General features: G+C 37.4%; 2 protein-coding genes across 3 annotated transcripts in view; both read right to left on the minus strand.

Annotated features, from left to right (window-relative positions):
- efnb2a (ephrin-B2a) overlaps window positions 1-3,389 on the minus strand; it is a 29,045-nt gene extending 25,656 nt beyond the window's left edge. Inside the window, exon 1 of the mRNA XM_015606167.3 lies at window positions 2,166-3,389. Within this exon, the coding sequence (XP_015461653.3) occupies window positions 2,166-2,299 (134 nt within the window). The 5' untranslated portion in view covers window positions 2,300-3,389. The remainder of the gene's footprint in view (window positions 1-2,165) is intronic.
- A 6,416-nt stretch (window positions 3,390-9,805) lies between these two features.
- On the minus strand, window positions 9,806-26,029 carry arglu1a (arginine and glutamate rich 1a). 2 transcript variants are annotated; one of them, XM_007250582.4, is made up of 4 exons: window positions 25,405-26,027; window positions 21,557-21,782; window positions 16,584-16,667; window positions 9,806-11,266 (listed from the first exon to the last, which is right to left on the minus strand). In XM_007250582.4, exons 1-4 carry the CDS (start codon window positions 25,794-25,796, stop codon window positions 11,102-11,104), a joined length of 867 nt encoding a protein of 288 aa, XP_007250644.2. In that variant the 5' UTR covers window positions 25,797-26,027; the 3' UTR covers window positions 9,806-11,101. The 2 variants fall into 2 exon arrangements, 1 of the variants encoding a protein (XP_007250644.2); XR_002651379.2 differs by lacking the exons at window positions 9,806-11,266; window positions 16,584-16,667 and adding an exon at window positions 20,111-20,149 and having other exon boundaries at window positions 20,189-21,782; window positions 25,405-26,029.
- Between the last annotated feature and the right edge of the window lie 1,607 nt (window positions 26,030-27,636).

Consider the following 27,636-nt stretch of genomic DNA (forward strand, 5'->3'; position numbering starts at 1 on the left):
CTCGCGTCTCCCTCAAAGTGATTCAGCGAAACACAGGCATTTCTCCGTGTCTCTGCCTCTCTTTTTTTACGATCGCTCCGAGCCATAAGGTCAGGCAACGTCTTTAGAACAGGTTTATGGCCTCATTAAAATGCATTTCTGCAGTGCATTCTCCCTCGCGAAACAACCCAAGGGACTCGAGAGTGGATGCGCGCGAGGGCCTGAAAGATGTACACTGCTTCTGTGACCAATAACCACAGAACGCGAGAGATAAACGATTGCGTCTAAAGGAAAAGAAGACAAGAAAAATAGAGAGAACGGAGGAAAAAAAGCAGAGAAGAGAAGCTGTTGTTGAACGTGGGGTACTCTGTACTCTGTGCTGAGTGGAAATCTAAGCTGCTCGGAGCTTCTCTGAGATGAATTTTCAAAGAGCAGCTCGGTGGAAAATGGTGAAGTGGATTGTATAATAACGCTGGGTAGTGGGCGAGTCTCACTGCATTACTGATAGAGAGGGAGTCTCACCACATTACTTATAGTGAAGGAGTCTCAACGCATTACTTAGCACAGTAAATTTTACTTGGTAATGGGCGAGTCTCACTACATTATAGATAGTAAGTGAGTAAGTCATTACATCACTGTTAGTAGATGTAGATTTAACCAGTTAGTGATTGAGCCCCACTGTGATACTTATAGAACATTTTATAGGTTAGTGGGCGAGTTTCACTACATTGTAGGTAGTAAGCAAAAAATTGCTAAATTGCTGATACTGAGGTAAATTTAACTGAATATCACTGTAATACTGCTAGAAAGTTAGTATTATTTCTGTATTTCTTACTGCATTACTTTGAAAGCGAGTATTACTGTTTTACAGTAAATTTTACCAATAATGAGCGGGCGAGCCTTAATACACCATTGATAGTAAGTGATAATACATTTTAATGCATTACCTATTGAAGATTCTACTGGTTAGTGGGTAATTCTCACTGCATTACTGATCATTTACTGAACATTTTACTGGCCAAATTCATCCCTAATAGTAGATCCTACCAGTTCTCTACTGAACCTACAAATACCACTAACTTCAGAACTCTAATAGAGAACCAAAACTCACTGCCAGACAAGAAGTAAAATGTAAAACTTTAATGGACCTGGCTGTGAAGGGTCTAAACGACACTGCCATACTATTAATGCTATACTAGAAATGTAATAAGAAGCTAACCTCCAGTGGAAGCAGTCCTAAAATGCTCATTGAAGACAACATCTAAGAAAAACATGCAAGAAAAGTGGTGCTGGAGCTCCACTAGAAAAGCAGTAAGTGAACTGTGGCGGAGGATCAAACTACGCCGGTCAAAAAAGGACTAATGTTAATAGAGGATCAAACCAAACTGCTAGAAAACAGGTAGCAAACCTCTCAAAACTAAATCTAAGAAACCTAAAAGACCAAACATCATTGCTAGAACTAGGGAACTAGAACTCCATATAACTCCATATAGCTCATAACCCAACTGGAAAATGAAGTGTTAACATAGAACCAAACCAAACTTCTAGAAAAGGGGAACTAAAGCTTACAGGTGGAAATTAAACTCAACAATGGGCTCCTAAACTCAAAAATAGAAAATGAAATCTTTTAAATTTGTGTTAAGCGTTAATCTGTAGTCTGGCCTGGAGTTCATCTCAAAGCGATAGCATTAAATGTGAGGCTTTTGAGGGATTGATGCAGGACAACAGAGTAATGGCAGGCTGACTGATAACAATTCAAATAAATTCATTTTTGACTTAGTTAATTATTAATTTTTATATGTAAAATTTGCAGCTATTTTTTTTTTTGCTGAAACACATTTACAGTTTCTTTTACAGTTGTACGGTTTAGAGTGATTATGATGGGGATGACTTGCAATAATTTATTTTTGCATATAGGCCTAGAACTTAATAGTGAGCCAACAAATTAGATACAATAAAATGATTTACTATACTTATTGAAACATAAAGAAAATAGTATATATATAATATATACATTATAGAAAAATTTTAAACATTAAAATTGGTGCCGTGACCCTCAACCGCTCAAACTTGCACCTTTTATACATTTACACCTACTAACACCACAGCAGGGCGATTGCATGAGTGCGCGCCCTGAGCGCGTGCCCTCTCGAGACAGACCCAGAAGAAAGGGTTAGGCTACTCACTTGGTGTTAGTGGTGTTCCAGTAGATGGAATCCAGGATGATCGCGCGGGTCGCGCTCAGCTCGCACACGACCAGCAGCACGCTAAAGCAGCACCTCCAAAGCAGCGACTCCGCCATGATCTCGCGCACACACATATACAAACACACGCTCGCACCCGGGCGCGCGCACGGTGTCCCAGAAGCAGTATCCTCCTCACTCCAGGCGCGGGGTAGCACCAGAACGCAGCAATATTAATAGAAATAATAAAATATATATATTTTTTTCAAAAATATGAAAAAAATTAAAACAAAAAATCACCACCAGTAGAGACGTTAAGCGCGCGTGTGATGCAGTTTTTTCATGGTGATATAGCCAGCACTCACACATACATACACACTCCTGCGGCACAAACACACATACACTCCTGCGGCACGCGCGCACACACACTCCGGACTGTCCGGCCGAGCCAGGCTGCACTCCGGCGCGCGCTCATTCAGTTTGGAGAATTGGAGAATATTTTTTGCGCGCGCGTGAAGAACACAAGAAAAAGAAAAAAAAGTGTGTGTCCGTGTGTGTGTATGTGTGTATTAAGTCTCCGTTCGGTCACCAGCTGAAGTACATTTCCATTCCTCAGAGGCGCGCGCAGACCCCGACGCAAGCTGATTAATCCGGCACGAGGATTAAATAATATTATTAATAGGGAAAAAATAATAATATTAATAAAATGCACAAAAATCCAAGCGCGCGGGTCTTCTTGCTGTTGTTGCCGTTCTCTGCTTTTTCTCCTCTTTGATGCTGTAAAACCACACGCGCGCTGAGATTGAGATAGATGCACGCGCGCAGCTTGTATTATTTTTTTTTCTTTTTTGTAATTTCCCCCGTTGATGATGTTGCTGTAGTTATGTTGAGGTATATTCCGTTTCAGGCTTCTTCAGGCTGTAGAACCTCCAAACACGCAACCAAACACAATTAATGTCCAAAAAAATACCAATACAAAAATGTAAAAAATAAATAAAATAAAAATGAAAAAGCGAATGAAGTGAACTGAAATGAATGAATAAAGAAAGAAAGTGATGAGAGTAAACTAAAGAGGGATGAATGAAGATGGCTGAGCGGAGCAGCAGGGCTCAGGTGAGCGCGATCATGAGATCATGAGTGTCAGTCTATGTCTCTCACTCTTTCTCTCTCTCTCTCTCGGTCTGTTAGCACGCGCTGCTGCTGCTGCTGCGGAGTGTGTGATCGGGGAGACTCGACGGAGAAAAACTCGGAGAGGGAAAAACGCGGACGCGCCCACTGAGAGCGGATTGGACGCGGAGGGAGAGTGGGGCGTGGCGAAGGAGTGTCAGTCAGAGAGAGAGAGAGAGAGAGAGAGAGGGACAGAGAGAGACTCTAAAAAACATTAGACTTAATAAAGAGGTCAGTGTTCCATCCAATCCATTATTGCGTCATAATTAAACTCCAAACGTACAGCGCCGCTAACGGTCAGTGCATTTTGTTTATGATTTTTTTTATATATATTTTTATTATATAGCCTATGCATACTTTTTAATTGATAAATAATAAAAAGTACTCTTATTTTGTTTTAAATTTATTTTTGTAAAATGTGTCGTTTTCTATATATATATATATATATATATATATATATATATATATATTTTTTTTTTTTTTTCAAATCAGCATATATATATATATATATATATATATATATATATATATATATATATATATATATATATATATATACATTTTTAGTTTCATATTATTTTGTATCCCTCGTGGTTAATAAATTGTGAAGAGGTCTTTGGCTCTGTGTGTGTGGGTAAGTGATCTCTGAGCGCTGAGTGCTGAGCGCGAGATCCGTGAACTATTCCGCGGACAACAGCGCCCCCCACAGGAGAACAACACGGCGGGCGGGGAAAATAACGGTGTTAAAGCTCAAACAAGTTTTCTGACACTGAAATATCAGTAAAAAAATTAGCTGCGTGAAGTGAGAAAACAGAGATAAGCTGCTTGACTGATTCATGCTGACCTTTAGATCTTCGCAATAATTAATAAATTACTGATTGTAGTTTAATGAAGGAAAAGAAACACACAGAAAAAAACTTGTTCTGATTGACCCGAAGTGCTCATATCGTGTAGCCTAATTGTGTATCTCAGCGCAGACAGTTACACTGTGAAAACGTTACGACTAGCTATTGTTTTGCTATTGTCCTCACAACGTTGAAGAGTGCACTATTTTCTAAAACTAAACAAATCATTTAAATACGGCTTCCGAAGGATGCAGCCCCTGAATTTACATCTATGGTGTGTTTCATTGTAAAGGCATGGATAATGGAACATAACTGTAATTTGGGAAAATAAATAAATAAATAAACAAATACAATTAACCGAGGTAGTCTTGTGTGCAAAAGCCATACTTTTGTGATAACTTTAAAAATATTAAAAATAATATTGCTGATAAAATATATTAAAATAAGACAAGTAGGCTACATGATTGCATTCAGTTGCTTTAATTAAATTATTTAAAAAACGTACTTGTAAGTCATGTTTGATTAATTTAATCTTAATTTGAATTAAGATGTGTCATAAAGTTTATAGTAAGAATACACCGGAGGAGAGTTAATCTATGTTTTTTTTTTCTTATTTCAAAACTATTATGATGATTATTATAGTTTTTTATGTTTATTTATTTATTTTTATTATTTTTTAATTGTCAGAGTCTGAGTCTGATTGGCTTTATCAGTTCATTATGAGCCATTTAACACACTCACACTCACACACCTCTGAATCACACTAGATCACACACTGGCGGAGATAATGAATCCCAGCGAATACACACACACTTTCGGGCAGGCGGAGTGTGTGTGTGTGTGTGTGTTTAAGAGTGTGTGTAAGCGGTCAGACTGAATAAACGGCCGGTTCGGAGTGTGTGTGTATTGCTTCAGTTATCAGATTATAATCTAAAAGAGAGAAGTTCGCTGATTAAACGCTGTTTTAATAGATGAACTGTATAAGCCGGATTAAACCCGTTAGTTAGTGAAACACCGCGGGAGCGGCTGATCAGTGAACCCGACGGAACGCTCGTTGACTTCAGCGGGCCTGGAACAGCCTTCACCAGACTTTAAACATCATAAACCAAGCCTAAAATAACAACTGATTGTCTCTGAGAGAGACTTTACTAAAGAAGAAATTATTATCAGAAGAGCCAACAATAAAAAGCAGATTTGACTTAAAAAGGAAATCTGTCACTTAATAAAAAAAAGAAATCAACAAACTAAACAAATAAAATGAAATAAATACATAAATAAATAGATATGTACATTTTGTAAATTCTGCTTATATTTATAAATAAACTGACATAAACTAATATCATATACCATAAACTTTAATATGCTGATATCATATTATTTAACATATAAACACTATCATGCGTTTATCTACATAAATTCTGTTTAATTCTCTATTAAACCCTTACAAAATAAGAATTAAAAAAAGAAGTACATGGACATTTCTTTATTTCTTATTTTATTCATTCTGTATTTAAAATACACAAAATAAAACATTGTTTAATTTCAAATTGTAGTTAAAACAGTTTAAGCAGATTACAGAAAATGTTTTTTTTTGTTTGTTTGTTTTACATATTTTTACACATTTTAAAACGTTAAAACGTTACCTTTTTAACGTATATTGTGTTCACATAGGAAAACTAATTTTATATTTATCTTGTATAATTAATTTGCAGTCTAAAACTACACTCATATTCGTAGTAACATTAGGAAAAAGTTTTAGGAAAATGTAAAAATATATTATTAAAAAGACTAAATCAATCTAATTAATTATGGAAAACAATTTCCTGACGTTTGTCGCAGTCTGTAATGGTTAATAAGAGAGTAAGTAGGCACTGACTACTACGTCACTGCAAAACACAACGTGTTTCCCTCAGTCTGAGTGTGTGTGTTTGTTCAGACCGCTAGAAGGATCATTAGTCTTTCCCCTCAAATTAAGTAAAAACACCCTTATGCCCCCAATACACGACCCCCTGCTGCAGTGTGTATTCAGGTATGGTGGGACATCAGGTTAACAGCAGGTATTTCAAATTTTTCACAAATTCTGTCTTATAGGAAGCCAAAAATAATATCAGTGTTTATTGTGGGTATGCAAAAATGCCAGTAAAGAAGTTATAGGCTTCACAAGAAAAGTCTCTAAAATTATTCTATATTCAATAAATACAAAATAAAATAAAAAAATAATAAATAAACGTCTGTGTCCCAATTGTGAACTGATTGTTAAGTGTCAACATTATTTGAGTATGTATCAAGTTTACACTCAGAATGGGATGTTTTTGGAGGCAAAATTGAGTGAACACTAATACTATAAAGGATAAAGCTTTAAATATAACCCTAAACACAATCCTAAAAAGTTAAGATTAGAATTTGGGTTAGAGTTGGATGTAGGGTTGCATTCAATAGAGAATCATTGTGTTGAGTAGTGGGATAATAGTGTCCCTTGTAACCACACTTGAATTTTTCTATACTAAACACTACATACTCAAAAACTAGTTAGTATTAGTAATTAGTATGCAATTAGAATGCAGTCTGTGCAGTTACAATAGACACCATTGTCCCACAACACAATGAAAAACGATGCAGCAGCTGCAACGACTTCAGAAGAACCTACAGTGATGCATGTCAGCATTTCATATTGTCAATGTTCAATAAAAACCATGTATCTTCATAACAGCAACTTAACAGGAGAAACATAAAAACCTTCTTAACTTCCATATAAAGAGTTTGTTTCAATTACAGCCTGAAAAAAAATAAAGGTTAGTACCTTACTATTGTGTGCACTAACCTGCTAATCCTCCAATATTTAGATTATTATATTGTATGTTCCTAAAAGCATCAGTGTGTTTTTTTACATACAGCTCTGGAAAAAAAAAAAACAAGAGACCATTTAACAATGATGAGTTTCTTTGATTTTACCAAACTGAAAACCTCTGGAATATATTTAAGAGGAAGATGGATGATCACATGTCATCAAACCAAGCTGAACTACTTGAAATTTTGCACCAGGAGTGGCATTAAGTTATGCAAAAGCAGTGTGTAAGACTGGTGGAGGAGAACATGCCAAGATGCATGAAAACTGTGATTAAAACAGGGTTATTCCACCAAATATTGATTTCTGAACTTTTAAACTTGTTTTCTTTGCATTATTTGAGGTCTGAAAGCTCTGCATCTTCTTTCGTATTTCAGCTATTTTTCAATTTCTGCAAATAAATGCTGTAAATGACAATATTTTTATTTGGAATTTGGGAGAAATGTTGTCCATAGTTTATAGAATAAAACACCAGTGTTAAATTTACTCAAACATATACCTATAAATAGCAAAATCAGAGAAAATGATTCAGAAATTGAAGTGGTCTCTTAATTTGTTCCAGAGCTGTATTTGAGACACAGCCCTTTTTTGTTTTAAAGAAATACTACAAAATCAAAACAATAACTGCCAAATATCAAATGTTATATATTTAAATGTCTACTAGGAGTCGACTAGACATACACAAGGGCCACACTTTAAATAACTGTGATTTAAACTAAGGGTTCTAAGAATGATCAAATTAAATATCCAATATTAAATTAGTTATCTGCCAAAACTGTTTAAGCTATGCATCCTCTTTAAATGAGGAAAATGCTGTAAATATAACTCAACTACACAAGTACATTTTTTTAAAGAAAGTCTGTTTGACCCATGTGACTTTAGTGACAGTGTGCATTCCTGTCTTTTTTTGAGGCGCTTACGTGTCCGTCTGTGCAAATATGTGTAAATGCCTAAATGCCTTACTCAAGCCTAACTCCAACCAGAAGTTCAGCTTTCATTCTCCCTCAATGAGCTAAGTACACAAACACACACACACACACACACACACACACACACACACACACAGGCAGAGTCACTACCCTTAACCATGAACACTCCAGTCAGGAAACGCCACAGCCCCACTCCGGGCCCATAGACGAGGTGCTAAATCCATTACCCTGCATGGGGTGAGCGTAGGAGTCACATTCAAAGCTCTCAAAAACCTTCTGTTATGGTGGAGGTGACAAAGTTCACACGTCACAAACTCCACTGATCAGAGCCAATACACTACACTGAGTACACTGAGGACATAGGCCCAGACTGAGGACCACTCATTAAAGCAAAGCAAGTTTTTGTTTAAAAATGTAAATCTCAATTCACAGCTCGTGTGTGGAGGCTGCATTTGAACTAAACCTGTAGGACTTATTGTAAGAGGTAACACACAGACAGAGCTGGTCCAGACTTCCCTGGCAAGCCCCAAGCAAGATTCTGATAAGGGGTCCACGTACCTGAACTTTGTGAGCCAAAATCTAAGTTAAAATATAGTTTAAATGATATCAGTGGAGTGTATTCGCCAATTACATCATACACTGTCTCAAAACTGCTCATGTTCTAGATTCACAGGAAAATTAACACATTTATATATGCAGATATAGAGAATTTGGAAAACTATAAAGGCAAGAAACCAAGTTCACCTAGCTATTTGGGATTAGTAGGATCTAACAAGTATAAAAACTAAACTGTCTTTGTGCCCAAAGTCATTTTGCAAAAAACAAACAATGTCTTCTTATTGGGACAGTAGTTTATTTTAACATTTAAACATAATCCTTGACATTTGGGATCAGAAGGACCCAATTAGTCTAAAATCTAAATTGTAGCTTTCTTCAGTAAGTAAATGAACTAGTTTCAAAAACAAATTTTGATGTGAATTTTCATCTGTACCATGTTTCTGGCTGGACTGGCTGTAGAAACTTTTGACTGGGATTCCCACCATCTTGTGTTCAAGCAATCGAGTGCAATGTTGTCATGTGACCACTACATAGCACAGAGTGTTTTTCCTTATGAGGCCAACATAGGTCAACATTTTAAATAAGTAAGTATAATAGGGCAGAAGAGCAGAAATGTAATGTCCCCATATGAGGACACAGGGTATCAAGAGGTTAAGATGGAACTTTACCAGCTTTCAGATTTGCGACACCTTAAATGATGCAGCAGTTCTAATCCAGGCATCTGTAACTGCTTTACTGTTTAAGCTGAAAACATTTAATGTGGAACAAAAACTTTGAAAATCCTTTGCTTTTTTAAGATGGAATGCAAAAGTAACTATCAGAGAGTACTGGTGTACTTGAGTTTGAGTTTATAGAACTATCCGTATGCGTTTACTTTTCAGTTTTTTGTTTCAGAGTTTGGTTTATGTTAGTTTATTGTGGTGATGTAAAGCTTTCAAGGTTGTGGAGAGCCACTGTGCACCTCTAAATATCGTCACATGAGTATAGTTTATAGATTATTACTTATTAACAATCCAAAAATTGTTTATCCGATTGCTGTTTCTGCAGTTCACTCTTGTGGAGTCTTTTTTCAGCATTTATGTCCTGAAGGATCGTCTTCAGATTAGCTCAAGAACATCAGTGTGTAGAGTGTAGCGCAGCTCCATCTAAGACGTAAATCACTAAACTTAATGCAGGCGAGCGGATACCTCCGGCAATATAGTATATCTAGAGTGCATACTGTGTTCAAATTTGGGGGTTGTAGAGCTACATGGTCAACCAAAAGCTTTGACAGATTTGTAATTAACAACAAAAACAGCATCATATTCAAAGGATTTATTGATGATCGGCTCAGTTCCAATTTGCAAGACAAGGGAGGGAATTAACCACAATATCTAATACCACCTAACTATCAGACACACACCCACACATACACACACACACACCAATCTTACCTGTGTCTTCCGATTTCCTTTATGTACCAATGCGTTACTGTAGGCATTCACCCGACTCATTCATCCGTAGTACTGTCTAAAGCAAACAGTCTAATTTACACTGCTGAATAAAATTAGTCTTTTACGCACATCGGCCACCGTTTCTCCTGACTGTTACAGTGGGCAGTGAACTGCATGAATAACAACATAAAACGGGACATATTGCAATAATTAATATTTGTAGGGAACGAATGTATTACGTGAAGCAGCACAGGTCATTTAGGAGCTCTCCTTGGTTTCAAAGTTGATGATGTACTTATACAGACACATACTTAACCAACCTTCCCAACCTACCAAGCCCTGTGTCTGCATTAGTTGCCTTTCTATATTGGAAATAATCTGCCCCTTTCCAACGAATAACTAAATATAAAGTATATTTTCCCTTTTAGGAGAAAGCAGTTAATTTCTTTACTACTGCAAATAATGGTCTATGAGGCAACAGAAGTCTAATATAAAGCACATTTTAGTATTTTAATGTAAAAAAAAAAAGGTTTTTAAATTCATAAGAAAATGAATAATTATTACTAATTTTTTCCCCATAACTGAGAAATGGTTTATACATAGTTATTCATTAGAAGGGCTCAATTGATGGATGGCTTAAAGTTACATAACTGGATCCAACTGTGCTTAACTTTCCACCAAAATCGAGGGGAGCTCCCAAACACCTTGCACAAATTCAAGGGTTTAGCACAAGCACACACACACATACTTGCACATTCTCTCTCTCTCTCACACACAAACACACACAGGCACGCACGCACTCACACACACTTCTCTCTGCATTAGCATTTTAGTAACAACAAAACGGAAAGCCCTGAAACTTGGGGAGGGGGAAAAAGCTTCCTATACAGCCGTGGCAGAATTGAACATAAAAAAAGCAGCTAAAACTGAAATCATCAGCCAGTCTGTGGAGGTGGCAGCAAAGTTCAGCCTCAAAGTGGTGCAGATTTTCCTCAACAGAAGGGTTAGGGAAGAGGGGGCAGAGTTTTTTCCGAGCCGCTAGAGCTGGATTCTCTCCGAGACTCCCAGAGCTTGACTTCAAAATGAAGTTCTCTTCCCGAAGTGTAGAGAGAAGGAAGGTAGAGGAGGAGAAGAAAGACAAGGGGAGAGAACAGGAGAGCAATCAGTCCGTTGCTTTGAGAGAGAAGGAGAGGCGGGGTCGGGACTTGCCCTTCCCCAAAATCATCTTCTGCTCTTCCTTTTGCTGTTTCTGCCTCTCCTGCTCGAGTTTCATTCGCTCCTCATGGATCTTGCGCTGCTCCTCCACTATACGCAGCTGATCCTCAGCCTGAGAAACACAAACACACAGAAAGACACTTGAGAAAACTCAAATACAGTCACTGTCATGTTGTAGGAACTTCATAATAATTACATTATTGTAGTTATTGTACAATATATGGACATTAACTCAATCATTTTGAGTCAGTATTAGACTTTGTTTATAAACATTTAATTATTATATTTCTAAAAAAAAAATCAGTTTAATTATAGAATATTCACAATTATCTAAGTTCTTAAAAACTGCAATTCATAAAATTAAAAATTTTTACACCCTCTGTAATTATATATATATGGTTCAGTGTTTTTTAAGCACTACTTATTTTAGAACTTTATGATATGATAAAATATTGTTATATTGCCCAGCTCTAGAAGGGTGTCAATGCATTATAATAATATTATATTTTCATTAGTTCACGGTCACAAAATGGTTTTAAGATGATAATACTGTTTACTGTAATAAGGCCTCATTTCGGGAACAAATATCATCCAAACAAAAACAGTAATTATACAAGGCCTACTGTCATGCAAAAATCTTGCATTTCCAAAACAGCAATTTTACAGGAAAAGGAAAAAAGTACCTGAGAGTGCTTTCACATCAACCTTGTTTGGGTAGGACCTTTTTTTTAAGTTTGGTCCAAACCAAAATAGAATGTTTAAAGGGTGCTGCAAACCAAAACCCAGATCAAAGCACCAAAATTCTGTCCAACCAGAAGACATGGTTTTAATCTCTATTAAGTGAACCATGGATTGCTTTGAGTTTTAATGTAAAAACACTATTTTCAGATGATCATTTAAAACATTACATTTACAGGAAAAAAATTACAGGAAGTTAAGGCAGGTTATCATCAGCCTAGACAATAGAAGAAAAGCAGTGTTGTGCTGAAATCAGTCTAGCCATTGTGTGCATGTGGCCACAACAGGTTACGCTGGTGATTTCGGTATCTTCTGTAACTGTAGATTATGAACACTATATTTATGAACAGAAATTCAAGGCTAATCTGTTGCACTCATTCTAGTGTGTGGCACACATGGATTCTGAAAGGGAGGCAGAATTCGGCACACCTTAAGGGAGAAAACAAGGCTGCATCTGGCATACGCCCCTTTACAAACTAATCAGTGTTAAGTATAGGGAGTCCACATTGGGGATGTTGACAGAAGTCAGCAGTAATGTCCTTTAGCGCACTCATTAAATTGCAGTGTGAAACCAAAACAATAACCATTACAAATGAATACATTGCAGAGCTCGACAATCTCTCAATATTGTAACTGTACATTTCATTACAGAGAGTGTAAAATCCTGTTAAATTTTTTAAAGTACAGAAAACACTGAAACAGTTAAGAATCTGCAATTGCTATAAGTTGTATATCATGAAAACGTCTTTAAATATAATACTTTTACTATATGGCCCAGCTCTGTCAGTGCATGATTACATGAACGACAGGCGGTGGCTTTTATACTGTTCATATTGATATTGGAATTGTACCACATCGACCGAAATAAATAAACATATTGTGATTAGGGGTGAAACGATTACTTGAGTAATTCGAGTTACTCGATTTAAAAAATTGATCGCTTAATTTTCTGTGCCTCAAGCAATTGTTAAATTAATTCAAAATGTATTAAATTATTAATTATTAAATTATTACTTGTAGTATTTAAGTCTATTTTGTGTTTTATTTATTTCTATTTGTGTTTTCAATATGGAAATGTATGTTGTGAATTTAAAAATTAAATCAATTGGTCATTCATTATTAAGTGAAATTTCTTATTTTATGAAATCTCTTATTTTATGTTTTATACGATTACTTCATTAATCAAATCGATTTTTCAGTAGAGTACTCGATTACTAAATTAATCGATAGCTGCAGCCCTAATTGTGATATAAACGGACATATCGTCCAACCTTAATACACTGTAACAAACACATATGCATAATCGTATGCACTCACAATGACCGCAGGTTCTGTATTGAACCATGATGATTTATGCACGACAACAAAAATTACTTGAATGCAGTTATTCTGTATGTACAAAATTAAACAAATAAGAAAGAATTGACACTGGCTATACAATAGAGACCACACTTAAACAAACCCACCCCATGATGAGATCAGACTGGGACAGAGTCGCAAGTGCCAAGCTTCCCTAAACATGACTTCTGCCATGTCTGTTGAAGCTGGCTTTGTGCCCATTAAGCCCAAATCAAATAAACACAACTTAATCCAAACACTTTAAGGGAGGCCACAGACGACTGCAGTTTAAAAACAGCTTTCACAATGACATGATGCCCTGATAAACATCAGCATCTACACACCGCCCGAGCCAATTAAACACTGACAATGTTAACCCAAGGCTGTTTCTGCAGCTGGTACAAACAGAATCAATTCAAAAGGCAAGGTGGCCTTGGGAAAAGACAAAGACAAAGCGTACGACACAACCACGAAGATAATTACATTGAAGCCATTGTACGATATCAACAAGGCCTATAGTGTTGAAGGCCTGTGGTCTGGTCTGCTTCTGCTCTAGATATTAAAAGGGGTTCATTTGAGAGGCTATCAAGATACTGATTAAAAGTCGTTTTAGATTGTAATTTAATTCAATAATAAAACAAAAGCTGCACATTATTTATTATTTTTTACCTCTTGTTCTTTGCATTTACCCAGGGGGAAAAAAAAACAGGCAAAAATCTATTTGTCTTAAGAGAGGATATTAACATTCTTTTGCTTCTGTCTGTACATTAGATCAGAGGAGGTCAAACTTCTACAAATTAGGAAGAAAACAATATTAAATCTATCTGACCTCAAGGAAGAGTGTGTTTACAGAATTGCTTACAGAATTTATACAAGGACACAGATCTTTTATTCACAGAGATTATTTTTATAACTATTTTTACTCACACAAAATGTACTATATCTCAACCAATTGTGTTTTTACACTTGTTCTGAATACACAACTCTAAACCAAGAGATTTATAATTGCTGGTTTGCTTTCACACAGCAAATTTCCATTTAAACTGTGAATCCATGACATCGTTTTTAAATGTGATTTTTCTGGTAATGCTTGGTAGGTTTTGGCTTTTTTGAAATCCAACTGCTGCTTCAACTGCTACTTGTAAAATAATGATACAACTGAACAAACATTTGAATATGAATAAAATATTTTATTCCTACATTTAAATATCCATTATTATTTAATGTTAAGAGAAAATCAAGACATTGCTATTGAAAAGTTTGTACACATCTTAAATTTAGTGTTTTTTTTTAAATTATTCAGAAATGTTCTGCATTGTAGATTAATAATACTAAACACATCCAAATTAAGAAGAAAAACAAATGCAATTATTTACTAAACAAAGTGTTTTACATTCTTCAAAGTAGCACCTCTTGCTTAGATTACCGTTTTACATCATAAAGCTGACTGAGAAAATCCAGCCAAGATGTGTAGTCACCTAGAATACCTAGCTGTGCTGAACTTGTCAAGAGTTAATTATTTAAATGTCTTGCCCTTGTAATGCGTTTGAGAACATCAGTTATGAAGTTATAGAGTTGGTATACAGTGAATATGGCTATTTGAGTAATGTTGTAACAGAGTACTCTGTTTGGTTTAACACTTTTAAGTTACTACAAGATTCCTTATGTGTTCCTTCATGGCTTGGATGACTTTACTATTAATTTTATTAAAAAATAAAAATATTGAATAAGAAAGAGTGTCCAAACTTGACACCATGTCAATGTTAACAATGCACACTGTGCATCCAAAAAGGAAATACAATAGGTCATACTGGGCAAAAAAAGGGTGATTTGTGCGCTTTGAAGCATAATGCTTTAGCCAAGCAGAAGCTTCAAATACAAATAGCAGACCTTCCCAATTCTGACTAGAAATATTTGAGCACTGTCATCATGCTTCATAAAATAAGTGGAAAACCCTGTCTGTGGAACCCCAGCTACTTCTAAAACACAGAGCACAGTGAGGCTTTTAGCAACAGCAGTAAGCTTCTTTCACGCTTACAGCAAATTCACAGTAATAACCAAAATACCAAGAGAGGATTTATAGATTTCTCAGATAAAGGTCATGGAAAGGCATCACAGGCAAATTAAAGTTATGCTGTATTCAGAGGATTTCTCAGGTTTGTAGGGGATATTTTGCAGATTTTACAACAGTATCTAAGGCCAGAGCTCAGCTGCTCTGCTACTCTGAGAAAGGTCAGCTAATTCTTTACAGTGCTCTTATTTAACATGTACCTGGTGCATTCCTAATGTATATAAAATCCAATCAGGTTTATTGTCACACAGGCCTGTCAGAAAAACTGTCTTATCATATAATATGTGAACAGAACATAACTCATTTTTGCTGACCTCAATCCTGTTCTTTTATTTATATCTATATTTTTTTTATTTATGGAATTACCTGATTCACCTAATTTACATTTTATTCATTTAATAAAATTGCATGTTTTATTATGATATAAGGTAATATTTTACCATTATATTAGTAACATAAAATGGTCTAAAATTAACAGCAATATTGTTTATCACAATTATTTCTTGTACAACTGTATGTACAGTACCAGTCAAACGTTTGGACACCTTTTAATTCTATATTTTTATTTTTATTTTCCCTACAATGTAAATTAATACTGTAGTCATCCAGACTATAAGGAAACATAAGGAATCATCTATCGAGAAAACATTTAAATAATGAAAAAAACACTGAGGTGTGTCCAAAATTTTGACTGGTACACTATATATATATATTCAATTTATACAAAGTAAACTTAGAATATAGACACACCTCTTCTAATTTAACGTGTTTTTCTGTTTAATATTGGAGACTATATTAAAGACACACAGTAAAACATGCAGAATTATACTGTAAACAAGAAGTGTTAAACCAAAAATTGCTTTATAGGTGGTGATATTAATCTTAGAGGACAGCACCCTCTTGATATTTTAATCTGTGTTATCTTGAGGGAGAGTCACCTGGAAACGCTTTTTTTTTTGCATCTTGAAGGAGTTCCTGAAGTTAATAATAGGTAAAAATAGTTGCTTATCCCAAATCCCCTCAAATCACCATCTCAGATGGGTTTAGATCAGGAGATTGTGAAGGCCAAACACTTTTTTTGTTTACTGTGTAATTCCATGTTTGTCTATTAATTGTTTTTATGACTTTAATAATAGTCTACAATGTAGAAAATAAATTAAAGAAAGAAAGAAAGAAAGAAAGAAAGAAAGAAAGAAAAGAAAAGAAAAGAAAAAGATGTGTCCATATTGTGACTGGTACTGCATATAAAACATGTTAATTTAAAATAAAAAGAGATTCTTACCAGTTTAGCCTGAGCATCAGCAATCTTTCTGTTGTTTTCTTCCAAAATTTTCTCCAGTTCCTCCCTTTTGGATTTTTCTTCTTCCTACAGGGGTGACACGATGGCATGTTAGACCAAGCAAAACAATTCCCTGAAAGGAATCAATCTCCACACACACCCCGTTCAGTCGCGCACACGCACACACACTCCTACACCACTCACTCCACAACCCTGACACAGTGACCAGTCAGATACACTCATAGCTCTGAAGCTCTTTCATCCTCTTTCTCTCACACACACTGCAAATACCACACATTTTCATTTCAATTGGCAGAAGGTTTCTTAGATAAATGCAAAGAATTAACCCCTCTATTTCTCTCTCTCCCTTGCATTGAAACGATTAAAAGCCCTCCCACAAATGACTCCAATCACACACCTAAGTCCCCGTAATGTCTTACTCAGACATTCATAAGCGCACTCATGAACATACATACATACAGAACAGGCATATTAAGACAGACATCGACTAACAGAGACTCTCATTTGTTTGGAGATGGAAAAAACAAAACAAAAAATAGACAAGCTGATTGATTCTTTTTTTTCTCTCTCTTTCTAATCTATCAGCATCCATCAGCAAGAAATTTTAAAAGAAAACAAGAGACAATAAAGAGTAAATAAAACAAAGGAGAGATTGAATAGTAGTAGTAGCTCACCAATGCTTGTATACCTACGCCTTTTTCCTTTGACTGTGTACTGTACCTACACAACTGCTGATTAAAGGGGTGAGTATTTACTGCCTGGTCCCGTGTGTCCCGTCCTGGACAGCGCTGCACTTCCCCTTTAAAAACTCTGCTCTGATCCGCTAGCACAGGCTAGCGCTCTTACACAGCAACACCACATGCAGTAGTAGTATAGCACAGTCCGGCAGAGTGAAAAGTGATGGTGGTGTTTTGGGACAGGAGAATGAAGCATGTAAGTAAAAGACATTACCATGTGGGGACATTGAACAATCGCGGGACGTCAGGCTTATATGGTAAAATGCTGCTGTTAAACAATTGCAAGAACACAAAGATGGGATCATTCATTACTTGAGCTGGATTGTAGGACCTATGGTGGTGTGAGGTCTAGTTTGGAGGAAGGTGAATATAGAGTATAGGGGTGGGGGAAATGTTTAAATTTAAGATGCATCTTGAATCGGACGGGGGCGAATCTAAATCGATTCAAAAATGACAAAAATAGTTTTTCTAGATAATAGCAGGATGCAAGAAATGGAACTCAAAAGCAGAGCTCCTCCAACAACTAGCAGGGCTCTTTACTTCCCCTCAAACATCTAAATCTCTGTTCTCCGTCTTATTTCTCATTTTACTTAAACACTTAATTTTATATCTGAACTGCTTTTATTAACACTGTATTAGCTATTTTTTATTATTATTATTATTATTGTTACTATCCCATTTTTCCCCCAATTTACAAGGCCAATTACCCAACCCACTCATTAGGACTCCCTCTATCACTAGTGATTCCCCAACACCAAGAGGCTGAAGACTAGCACATGCCTCCTCCGACACATGTGAAGCCACCACCTCTTTTTTTGAAATGCTGCTGATGTAGCATTGCTGAATAGCCAGCGCGCTCGGAGGAAAGAGCAGCGAATCGTTTCCGATACTATATTAGCTACTTCCATAAAAAATTGTTTTAATAAATGTCAAACAAATAATGTTTATTATTATTATTAAAATGTATTCACACTTAAATATCAGGTAAGTCTCTCTAGGAACCCAAAGCCTATTAAAAAGAGCAACTTTCTATTAAATACATTATATGATACTTTTTTTATTCATCAGCCACAACATTGAAACCAGCTCCGTATGTGCATTACACTGGTCAGCCATAACATTATGATCACCATGTTGTTTCTGCTTACCTGGTTTCCTGGTTTTTAATATTGTGGCTGAAGATTGTCTAACAATTATCCTAACAACTTAATCCTAGATTGTTGTATTAATCATTTAACTAATTGTGCCAAAGAGCCTATTCAATATCAGGCTTCACTGTGATTCATTACAGATCCTTTACTTTTAAATGACCATAATGGTCATGTAATGAGAAAAAATAAATACAGTATAGAAGAAAGTGATGCATAAAGATTCTCGATCGATAATCGTTTTATAATCGATAAATTATCATCGCAAACCTCTGTATCGTAATGAAATTGAATCCTAGGTGCCTAGAGAGTCCCACCCCTAATACAGTATATTCGTGTGTCTGTGTGAGTGTGTGTGTCTGTGTGTGTATATATACGTTCTTTGCAGGTGCAGGCTTGTGCACCCGGAAAAACTGCAGGCCTGAGGAGAAGCAAGTCGTGAGGACATAGAAGTACATTCACAATACTGCACTTTTAACAATGAGAACAGTGTTAAAAGAAAAATACGGGTTAGAAGACAGCAACAGAACCAGCAGCTGGTCTTAAGAAGAAATAAATAAATCAATAAATGGATAAACGAATACTGAATAAGAAAAGATCTGGTCAGATTTTTTTATATATAAAAAATAGAAGGCATTCTCTTTTAATCAGAGACTAAAGAATAACTAAGATTAACTCTCCTAATCTGAATGAAAATATGTGCTCATATAGGTGTTGATGAGCGCAGATCAAACAGTAGCTTGAGCTGCTGGACAGGAGAATAATGAGATATAGGTGCTAAACCTGAGACTGACAGGTCTAAATGTGAGAGGACAGCACAAGGGCACATATCTAACCCTGTTAGTGCTGACCCACTGGACCTTTGTGTGCTTGAGTGTTTGAGAATTGGGAAAGGAATTAGTGTCCAGCTCAGGAACTTTACTCTGCGTATTTGCTTTACGAATAATGCACACACTGAGATCCTCCTTTGTACGGAAGTCAGATGCACTCAGATGTTAAAGGCGGGGTCATCGATTTTGGCTTAAGTTAAAAGTTCTGAGACTTAATGGCCAAACAGATACCGCCCCCTCACTTCAGTTTACAAAACACACGCAGTTACGCCTGTCATGATAATTATGTTACTGACTTATCGTGCAATATATAATGGACACGACTTTAATCATGTTTGCTGGCCTTCATATCACCCATTACTTATTTATTTTTTTAGTGAGAAGAGTGCATTAACATGAAAGAGTCAGTATGTTGTCTGTGTTTTAGCTTATTTATGTTAGATTCATTTACGATATACATACAGATTTCTCTTCGAATCTGTCTAAACATTATTAGTGGCATGACATAAATAATTTATTGCAATTATTTCTAGAACAACAAATCACGACGGGCCTACATGCAGCATCAACAATAATAAGGCTACAATAATACTTGGCTGCAACCAAGATCATAAAGGGTTTGGTTTTTAGAAATGAAGCTATTTGGCATTAACTCAGACCATTCTCTCAATACTTTAGATTTGGATGTAAATAATTCCTTTTCTGGCAAATATAGAGCAATTTTTTACTTTACAATATCAGTTTGTCTTTTTTTCTCTTCTTGATTTGTTTGGCATTAAGCGCTGCTACATCTTAAAAAAAAGGGTTGGTCCTCAAAAGCTATGTATTAAAGACTCTATGAGTCAAAGCAGCTTATGAAGGAAAATTAAAACTACTATTATATAGCTATTTTCAAATATAGAAGGTCACAAGAAAATTCTCTATATAAAACAGGTGGGCAATATGACAATGAGTTTTGCAATTTTATTGCAATGAATGTGACTTCTTTCTCCATTTAAATTTCAAGTCCCATGCGGTCTACTGTGGCTTATGAGGTCGTCATATAGCTTTAAAATAGACCAACAGTTCTTGGGGTCATGAAGTGCCCGAGTGCAACAATGCACTGGTATCTGACTTTTCTAATTAAAATACTTCTGTAGAGTTATGTAGCTGAGATTTTGACACAATCCCAAAACAGTCCATTGCAGCAGTGCTACATATACTTACTCTATGTGTAACCATATATAAAGAAAGGTTTAGACAAATTTTACAAAATTTACTTTAACTAAACCCATGACCCCACCTTTAACTGTTGTCTTAGCAAAAAAACCAAGACCTTATGCAACTTGCTGTAGACTGTATTAAGATCTATGTAGAAACTATTATATCAAGTCGTTTCTAGATAAAAGGGCTTAATTAAATGAAAAACAAATAAAAAAAACTACAAATAAGAAAAACACAGAATACCATAATATACTAAAACAAAGCCTGACCAAAATACTGAAGCGAAAAGGCCTTTTTATTAAAGACGAATATAAAAAGGAAAGGGATGAAAAAGACATAGAGAAGAGCAGAGGGTAAGAAAGATAAGAAAGAGGGGAGGGAAAAGGTGAAACATTATTATTAATCTCTCACAGCCGTGACAAAACTTTCACATCACACACCTTCAAGAGCACCCTGCTATTGGTCCAGCAACACGTAACTAATTTTGTATGCCTCAGACTAAGGGCTGATAAATGAATATCAATTTCACACTGTATTTAGAACCAAACCCAAACATGAGTGGACTTGCAATGACAAGGAAACATGTACATGTATTTATGTACAGTGCCTTTGAAAGCCCTAGGGCCAAAACTAAATAAAACAACTCTCAAGCAAGCGATGGAAGCCTTAAGCGGTAGCTGACAGCATATCATAAAATCTAAGGTGAATATTTATAAATGTTAACAACTCAGGCTTATAGAAGATCATATAAATCAAACATCACAAAGCCTTTTCACTGCCAGACAAGGCAACTTTTAGGTTGTGGCCCACTGATCTAATCCACTGTGGTGTGCAGGCCCTTAAGAGCTATGCTGCCTTTTATCCCATCGACTCAAAACGGTTTTATTCTTCCCACCCTTTCTAACTTCAGATCACTGAACTCCGATCCTTCGATCCCTCTCCACTCTCTTGAGGTTGTGAGTGCCAAGTTGTGCCACGGCAGCAGGGTGTACAGATTGCGGTGGAGTGCCGCTCCGTTGCAAACGACCGAGCGTTACCTCGCGGGCTTTCTGAGCGCTGAGCTCAGCCTGCCTCTGCCTCTCCAGCTCCTGCAGCAGCTGCGCCTCCATTATGCGTTTTGCCTCCTCCACGCGGCGCAGCACCTCATGCTCGATCTCGTCTCGCCGCTTTTCCAGTTCCTCTTCCACTCGCCGGGCCACCATCTCCTCCACCCGCCGCGCCGTCTCCTCCTCAATCAACCGCTCCTCGATCTCCTGCTGACGGCTGGAGGGGACACAGAGGGAGAGACTGTACATTTATGAAACTGTGCAATGCAAAATAACGCACAGGTAAATTTCTAGCATCCCAGGTTTTTTAGAATAATATATAAATTAACTAAAAAGTGCATTCCCATATTTAATAGAAGGGCAATAGTTCACAAAACTCATTGGTTTGATCGAATCACACTTTCTAAGAGTGTCCACAACTGCCCAAACCTGCTTCCCTCTGAGTACATGCACCTTACTCAGCAGAATGAGCACAACAGATTTCCATTGGAATGCCATTATTTCAGTTAATAAATAAGGGTTTATCTAAAGTTACAGTAGATACAGGAATCACAAGTGCAACCTTTTGTGCCCATATTGCTGAATGATGCATTCACACACACAAGGGCTCCGATTTCCGGTTCTTTTTCTTGACCTACTGTTTAATGAATGACTAAAGTCAGTCTCAACTTTCTTTCATGGGTTAACAAGTCAAAACCTTCTCAAAAAGGTGATTGTGGTTTAGGTCCTATTTGATTTAGACTGTGGTTTGTGGTACCTTTATAACCTTATAGGTCAGGACCATAGAAGATAGACAGGATTTCTATAATTTTTCGATTAGCAAAACCTATGAAGGACATGGCAAAAAAAAAAAAAAAAAAAAAAACTGCCAACAAAAACCCTAACATCATCAAAACCTCAACCAACAACAGCCCAATTCGATTTGTGCACACCAGCCTATGGAACATGACACTGCAGACCTTCCTCTGATGTCTCCCCTCTTGAGTTTTATTGGCAAAGACTGAGCAGAGGTCAGTGCATGCCATGCCCCGGGGTCAGTGTCACCCCCAACCAAAACGACCAGAGTGCTTTTAAAGGTTCACATGGCAATCAAACCATGCCTAGGGCCAAACCTAGAGCTACACTCCCTAAAAGATCTGTTTATTCCTTTTCACCACCATCTTTCGCTTCCTGCTATTTATTAGATTCTCTTTCTTTCTCACCTTTTTCATTTGCAGCCCTTTTCAGGTCACAATAGCTGTGAAAATACTTCGAAGGTCTGTTTCAGCAGCAGACATCCCTGATTAGATTAGCAGACACGACATCTGCCTGGTAAAAGTGTTAACTGATGATGTGGCCAGATGAGCTGGCAGCTTAGAAGACTGCTTGTCTTCTTGTACACAGATATGACTCTCTTGTACAGCAAGTTGTTTAGAGCTGTTACGTCTCAGTGAAAGATTGTATTTCGATCGTAATAAACTGCATAATTAAATCCATTTAAAAGCTAGCATAGGTCCATATGAACTAGTTTGAACTCTGCTAAAATAAACAGCTCAAGACCAGTTTTATTTTTAGTAGTTTAAGTAGTTTAATGGTCAAGCTGGTTGAACGCTGATCATCCACAAAAAAAAAAAAAAAAAACTATGGTGGTTACCCAGCTCCTGACCATCAAAGTGTATGCAGGATTTGATTTTGGCCATGCCAGACATACTGCTTTGTGATGCCGCACACTAGGTCATGCTGGTCGACCAACGTGATCAAGCTTGGTACTACTGCTTCAGCAGACAATTGCGTATATTGGCATCTACAGCTTGCACATTGGCATGGGGCCAATGAGAGGACAAGAAGCTGGATTGGCTATCATAAGAAGGAATTTGATCTGATCCTGTAACACATCTATCCTGAAACAGCACACTTTCAGACTGCATGATGTGGTGAGAGCTGTGTGGTTCCTCCTGTGGGGTAACAAGGTGCTCTGAGTAGTTTGAACACGATCACCTACTTTAAGATTAATTAAAGTAGTAGCAGTAGTAGTAGTTTCTAAACGAGACAATATCAGTAACAGCTGATACTCAAGGTTACCATATCACATATCACTGCCACATTAGAAAAGGCAGCATTACTGTGTAAAATTTCCCTTTAATTCAGTTTATGTGACTCACGGTGAATTTACACTGCTCCGACGCGACAACGCACAGCGACGAATCCCATTCATTTTCAATGGGAAGCGCCGCCTCCGTCAGACGCAGTCGCGCGGTGCATCATGGGTCCGACGCGTCGAGAGCGGGGGATGCGATGCGATGAAAAGTTGAGCCGAGCTGAACTTTATGCAAATGAATCCGTCCAACGCAATGCGTCTATCCAATCAGAGAGCAGGTGTTGGCCTGTAACGCGTCCTCAGCGCAGCGCATGAAAACATTTTAGTTCCGCTTTCAAGCCTCCAGAGAAGCCTGGAAGAGAAGTTTCAGGCTTCCCTGTTCTTTATAAAATCCCTGATGATTCACAGGGACTCTGTCAGCGAGGAGAAAGGCTGCTGTGATTGTTGGAGTCTCTGGTGGGTTTTTAAAATATTAATATGTAATTTAATTGGAAAAGTTTGCTTTTTTCAGCTTATATACTGCTCACTAGACAGTGTAATGAAGCTCATTCAAACATTTATATCTATAAAGACACATTTATATTTATTAATTATTGGAAATAATAATAGCTTATATGAAAAGCATTTCCCATTTATTAAAACGATTTAATTGGACGACGCAGGGAAAGCCTTTGTCACGCCCACATGCGACCGGTTGGAGGGGGGTAGTGCGACCATGTGCGTTGTCGTGTCGGAGCAGTGTAAATTCACCGTCATTCGTCAGTTTGCTGGTACTGATCTGCCTGGTCTACTTGTGAAGATTAAATATTTCCCACTTCTTTGGGTGAATAATGTTGGTCCCAAGCCTTAATAAGTCATGGCCATGCATTAGTTATCTCATTCCCATACTTTTGATAATTTGTCCCCATGCCTTAAATATCACATTCCCACATCTTAATATGTTATCCCAACTAATTAATTTCCAATCCCATGTCTTAAGTCATAGGCACACATTAGGATCTCATTCACACAATTGTCTCGTTTGTCTCATTCCCACTGCTTTGATTTGTCCTCAAGCCTTAATTATCACATTCCCACACCTTTTTAAAGTCTTCCCCAGACCTTAATAAGTTGTCCCCACTAATTAATTCTCTTTCTTACACCTTAACAAGCCATATTTCGTTCACACAACTTAATTATTATCTTATTCCCATGTCTTATTAATAAATCGTCCCCACGACTAAAGTCATCCTCAAAACTTCATTAGTTACTTCATTCCCATGCTTTAGGTATCTCATTCCCACGCCTTCCCACACCTAAATAAGTTGTCCCCACTAATTAAATCTCAATCTTTAGCCATATTAAATCCTGGCCACGAATTAGTATCTCAGTCCCACAACTTTAATTACCTCATTATTATATTATTGCTACATCTTAATAAATCGTCCCCACAACTTAAGTTATCCCAAAACATAATTAGTTAATTCATTACCATGCTTTAATTATCAAATTCCCACGACTTAAGTCTTGGCCACGCATAATTTATTTATTTTTGTGCATAATGTCATCTTTGGGGCATTACAGTAATTAAGGTAGCAGTAAGCTAACTAGCTAACCTTGACAGACAGACTATAAACACAGGGAGAACGTTAGCTAGCTATGCTAAGCTAACAGCTCCAGAGCCTCTACACGCTCAGTCAGGCTAGCTGGTTGTTAGCATTAACTTCCCCTTGTTAAACTAACTGAAGCTGCTGTCAGTGTTTATCTGCTGTCTCTCACTCACATCCGCCTCTGTCTCTCCATCTCCATTCTCCTCTCCTCCTCCTCCTTCCGCTGCTTCTCATCCACCGCGGCGCGCTTACTGACGGTCCGCCCGAACATGTCCACTCTCTCCGGTGGAGAGCTCCGCTCCCGCTCTCGGTCCCTGCGCGAGGTCGCCGCTGCTGCCGCCGCGTTGTTGGACTTGGACCGGGATCGGGACCGTGAGCGCGACTCTTTGCGGCGGTTGCGCTTCCCTTCCCGGGAGCGGGAGCGTTTCTTGCTGCGCTCGCGGTCTCGGGAGTGAGACCGGGACCGGGAGCTCCCCGCCCCGCCGCTCCGCTCGCGCTTCTTGCTGCGCTTGCCGCTCTTGGAGCGCTTGGACCGGGACGAGCTGCGGCTTCGCGAGCGCCCCATTCTCCTCCCGAGTCCCCCCACACACACACAGCCGACCCCCGCTCTCTCTCTCTCCGAGCCCCGGGACCAGCGGAAACGCTGGACACGATAAACCCGCTCTCGGACGGCCGGTTCGGTCGGTAATTCGGTTTAGTTTTGCTCTATTTTTCTGTTTTTCTCTTACCGAGGGAAACCCGAGCAAATATGGCGACGGTCCGGAGCTGTGCTTCCCCCCACAATGCACCGCGCTCGGCTCCCCTCGGCTCTTTCCGTAAGCTGACTGGAACAGTTCGGCTCCACTCGGCTCAGTTCATTACTTTAACAGTTTATAACTTGTATATGAGCTTAAGTTATAAGTTTCGTTACAGTTTCTGAGGCTTGTAACTTTGATATACTTATTTTGTGCAATAAGGGTAACTCTTGGTCTTCATTTCCTGGGGCAGTTCTGATGAAATTCAGTTTCATCGTAACATTTTTGATGGTTTTTGTTAATGCCTTGAGGGTACTTGAAAATGTTCTTGATTTTTCGGATTGACTGATTTTTCTTTTCTTTACTTAATTGAATAGATTTTGCCATAATATGGATTAGAACATTATTCAAATAGAACTATTTAGCTTAAATAAACAAATAATAAATAAATGCAGGGAAAAACAATGCTTTAGTTAATTATTTTTATAATTAATGTTAGATTGGGTAACGATTCCCATACTTATGCAAACCTTAAATGATATCATAAATATAATGTAATTTATCGTATTCAAGTAATAATTAAAACAATACAACAGTCAGATTATTAATAAAATCTTAAATAAATATTCATTTAAAAGTATCTTTTTAGTATTTAGTATTTTGTACAAATTCCTTGTTTGATTAGTAAGATGTACCTCCCTCTGACTCTCTAACTGATGTAACAAAACTTGCAGTTAGTGTTCTCCTTCAGTGTTAAGCTTCAGTGACCATGTGTTAGCATCAGTTTGAGATGATGTGATTGGCTGGCTTTATGCCACCTTGAGGAAGCTTATGCTAGCCTTTAGACTTCCAGATCTGTGTACCGGCTTTGGTAGTCATAGCTACTGAGTGGAAACCAAAAATGATTAAAAAAAAAAATAATAATAAAACTTACTTAGGCCTCATACAGTGAACACAATTTCTCTCTTTTCCGTTTCACACCCATATTTACAGAGCTAGACTAAAATAACCACTTTCAAAAGCCCCTGTACCACCCTGTCCCAGTTTGGGCACATGACTGGCATTGTTAAAGCTGAGTCACTTTAACTTGTGCTTCCAAAATAGTCTCTTTTTTCAATATTCTCTCAGTTCCTGAAAATAGCCCACTTTCAATGCTGTGGACTTTAAGGAAGACAGTGATTGTACAGTAACGTCAGTGTGTCATTCCAGAGCCATTTTCTCCACTGCCCAATCTCTGCAGGGGCTGCTCGGAGAATAAACACAGATATGAAACTTTCCCAAAATAAAAGTCTGATAAGCTTATCTCTAAAGGAAACAACATTTCAGTTCCACAGGGAGATGAATGTGCGCCTAAACGAGCTGCCCCGGGTTCTAAATCAGGAAAATGATGGAAGCAGAAATTCCCATCTGCAGGGTTTTAACCAAAATGAGGGATGGGCACTGTTTGTTTACATCAACAGCATAAATGTATTCAGTTTTCTCCATAAACAAGCTCATAAAGATCCACGTGAATTAATTATTACTGTAAGTAATGACTTATCCTCTGCAGCCTGATGTTCATTTAGTTTGATTTACTGTACTGTGATATATTTTAAAGTAAAGCACAGTATCGGTTATGATAAACCTGATACTGTTTGGTTGATACAACTTTGCCATGTTTCCTGGAAAAAC

The sequence above is a fragment of the Astyanax mexicanus genome, chromosome 11 (genome assembly GCF_023375975.1).
Source record: "Astyanax mexicanus isolate ESR-SI-001 chromosome 11, AstMex3_surface, whole genome shotgun sequence".
Lineage (NCBI taxonomy): Eukaryota > Metazoa > Chordata > Actinopteri > Characiformes > Acestrorhamphidae > Astyanax > Astyanax mexicanus.

Bases quoted from the DNA above. Each gene is read 5' to 3' on its own strand.
- arglu1a (XM_007250582.4), bottom strand. From the start codon at position 25,796: ATGGGGCGCTCGCGAAGCCGCAGCTCGTCCCGGTCCAAGCGCTCCAAG. The intron at 16,668-21,556 runs GTAACGCTCGGT...TCACCCCTGTAG, and splicing joins GCGCTCAGAAAGCCCGCGAG to GAAGAAGAAAAATCCAAAAG. The intron at 11,267-16,583 runs GTAAGAATCTCT...TGTGTTTCTCAG, and splicing joins CTGATGCTCAGGCTAAACTG to GCTGAGGATCAGCTGCGTAT.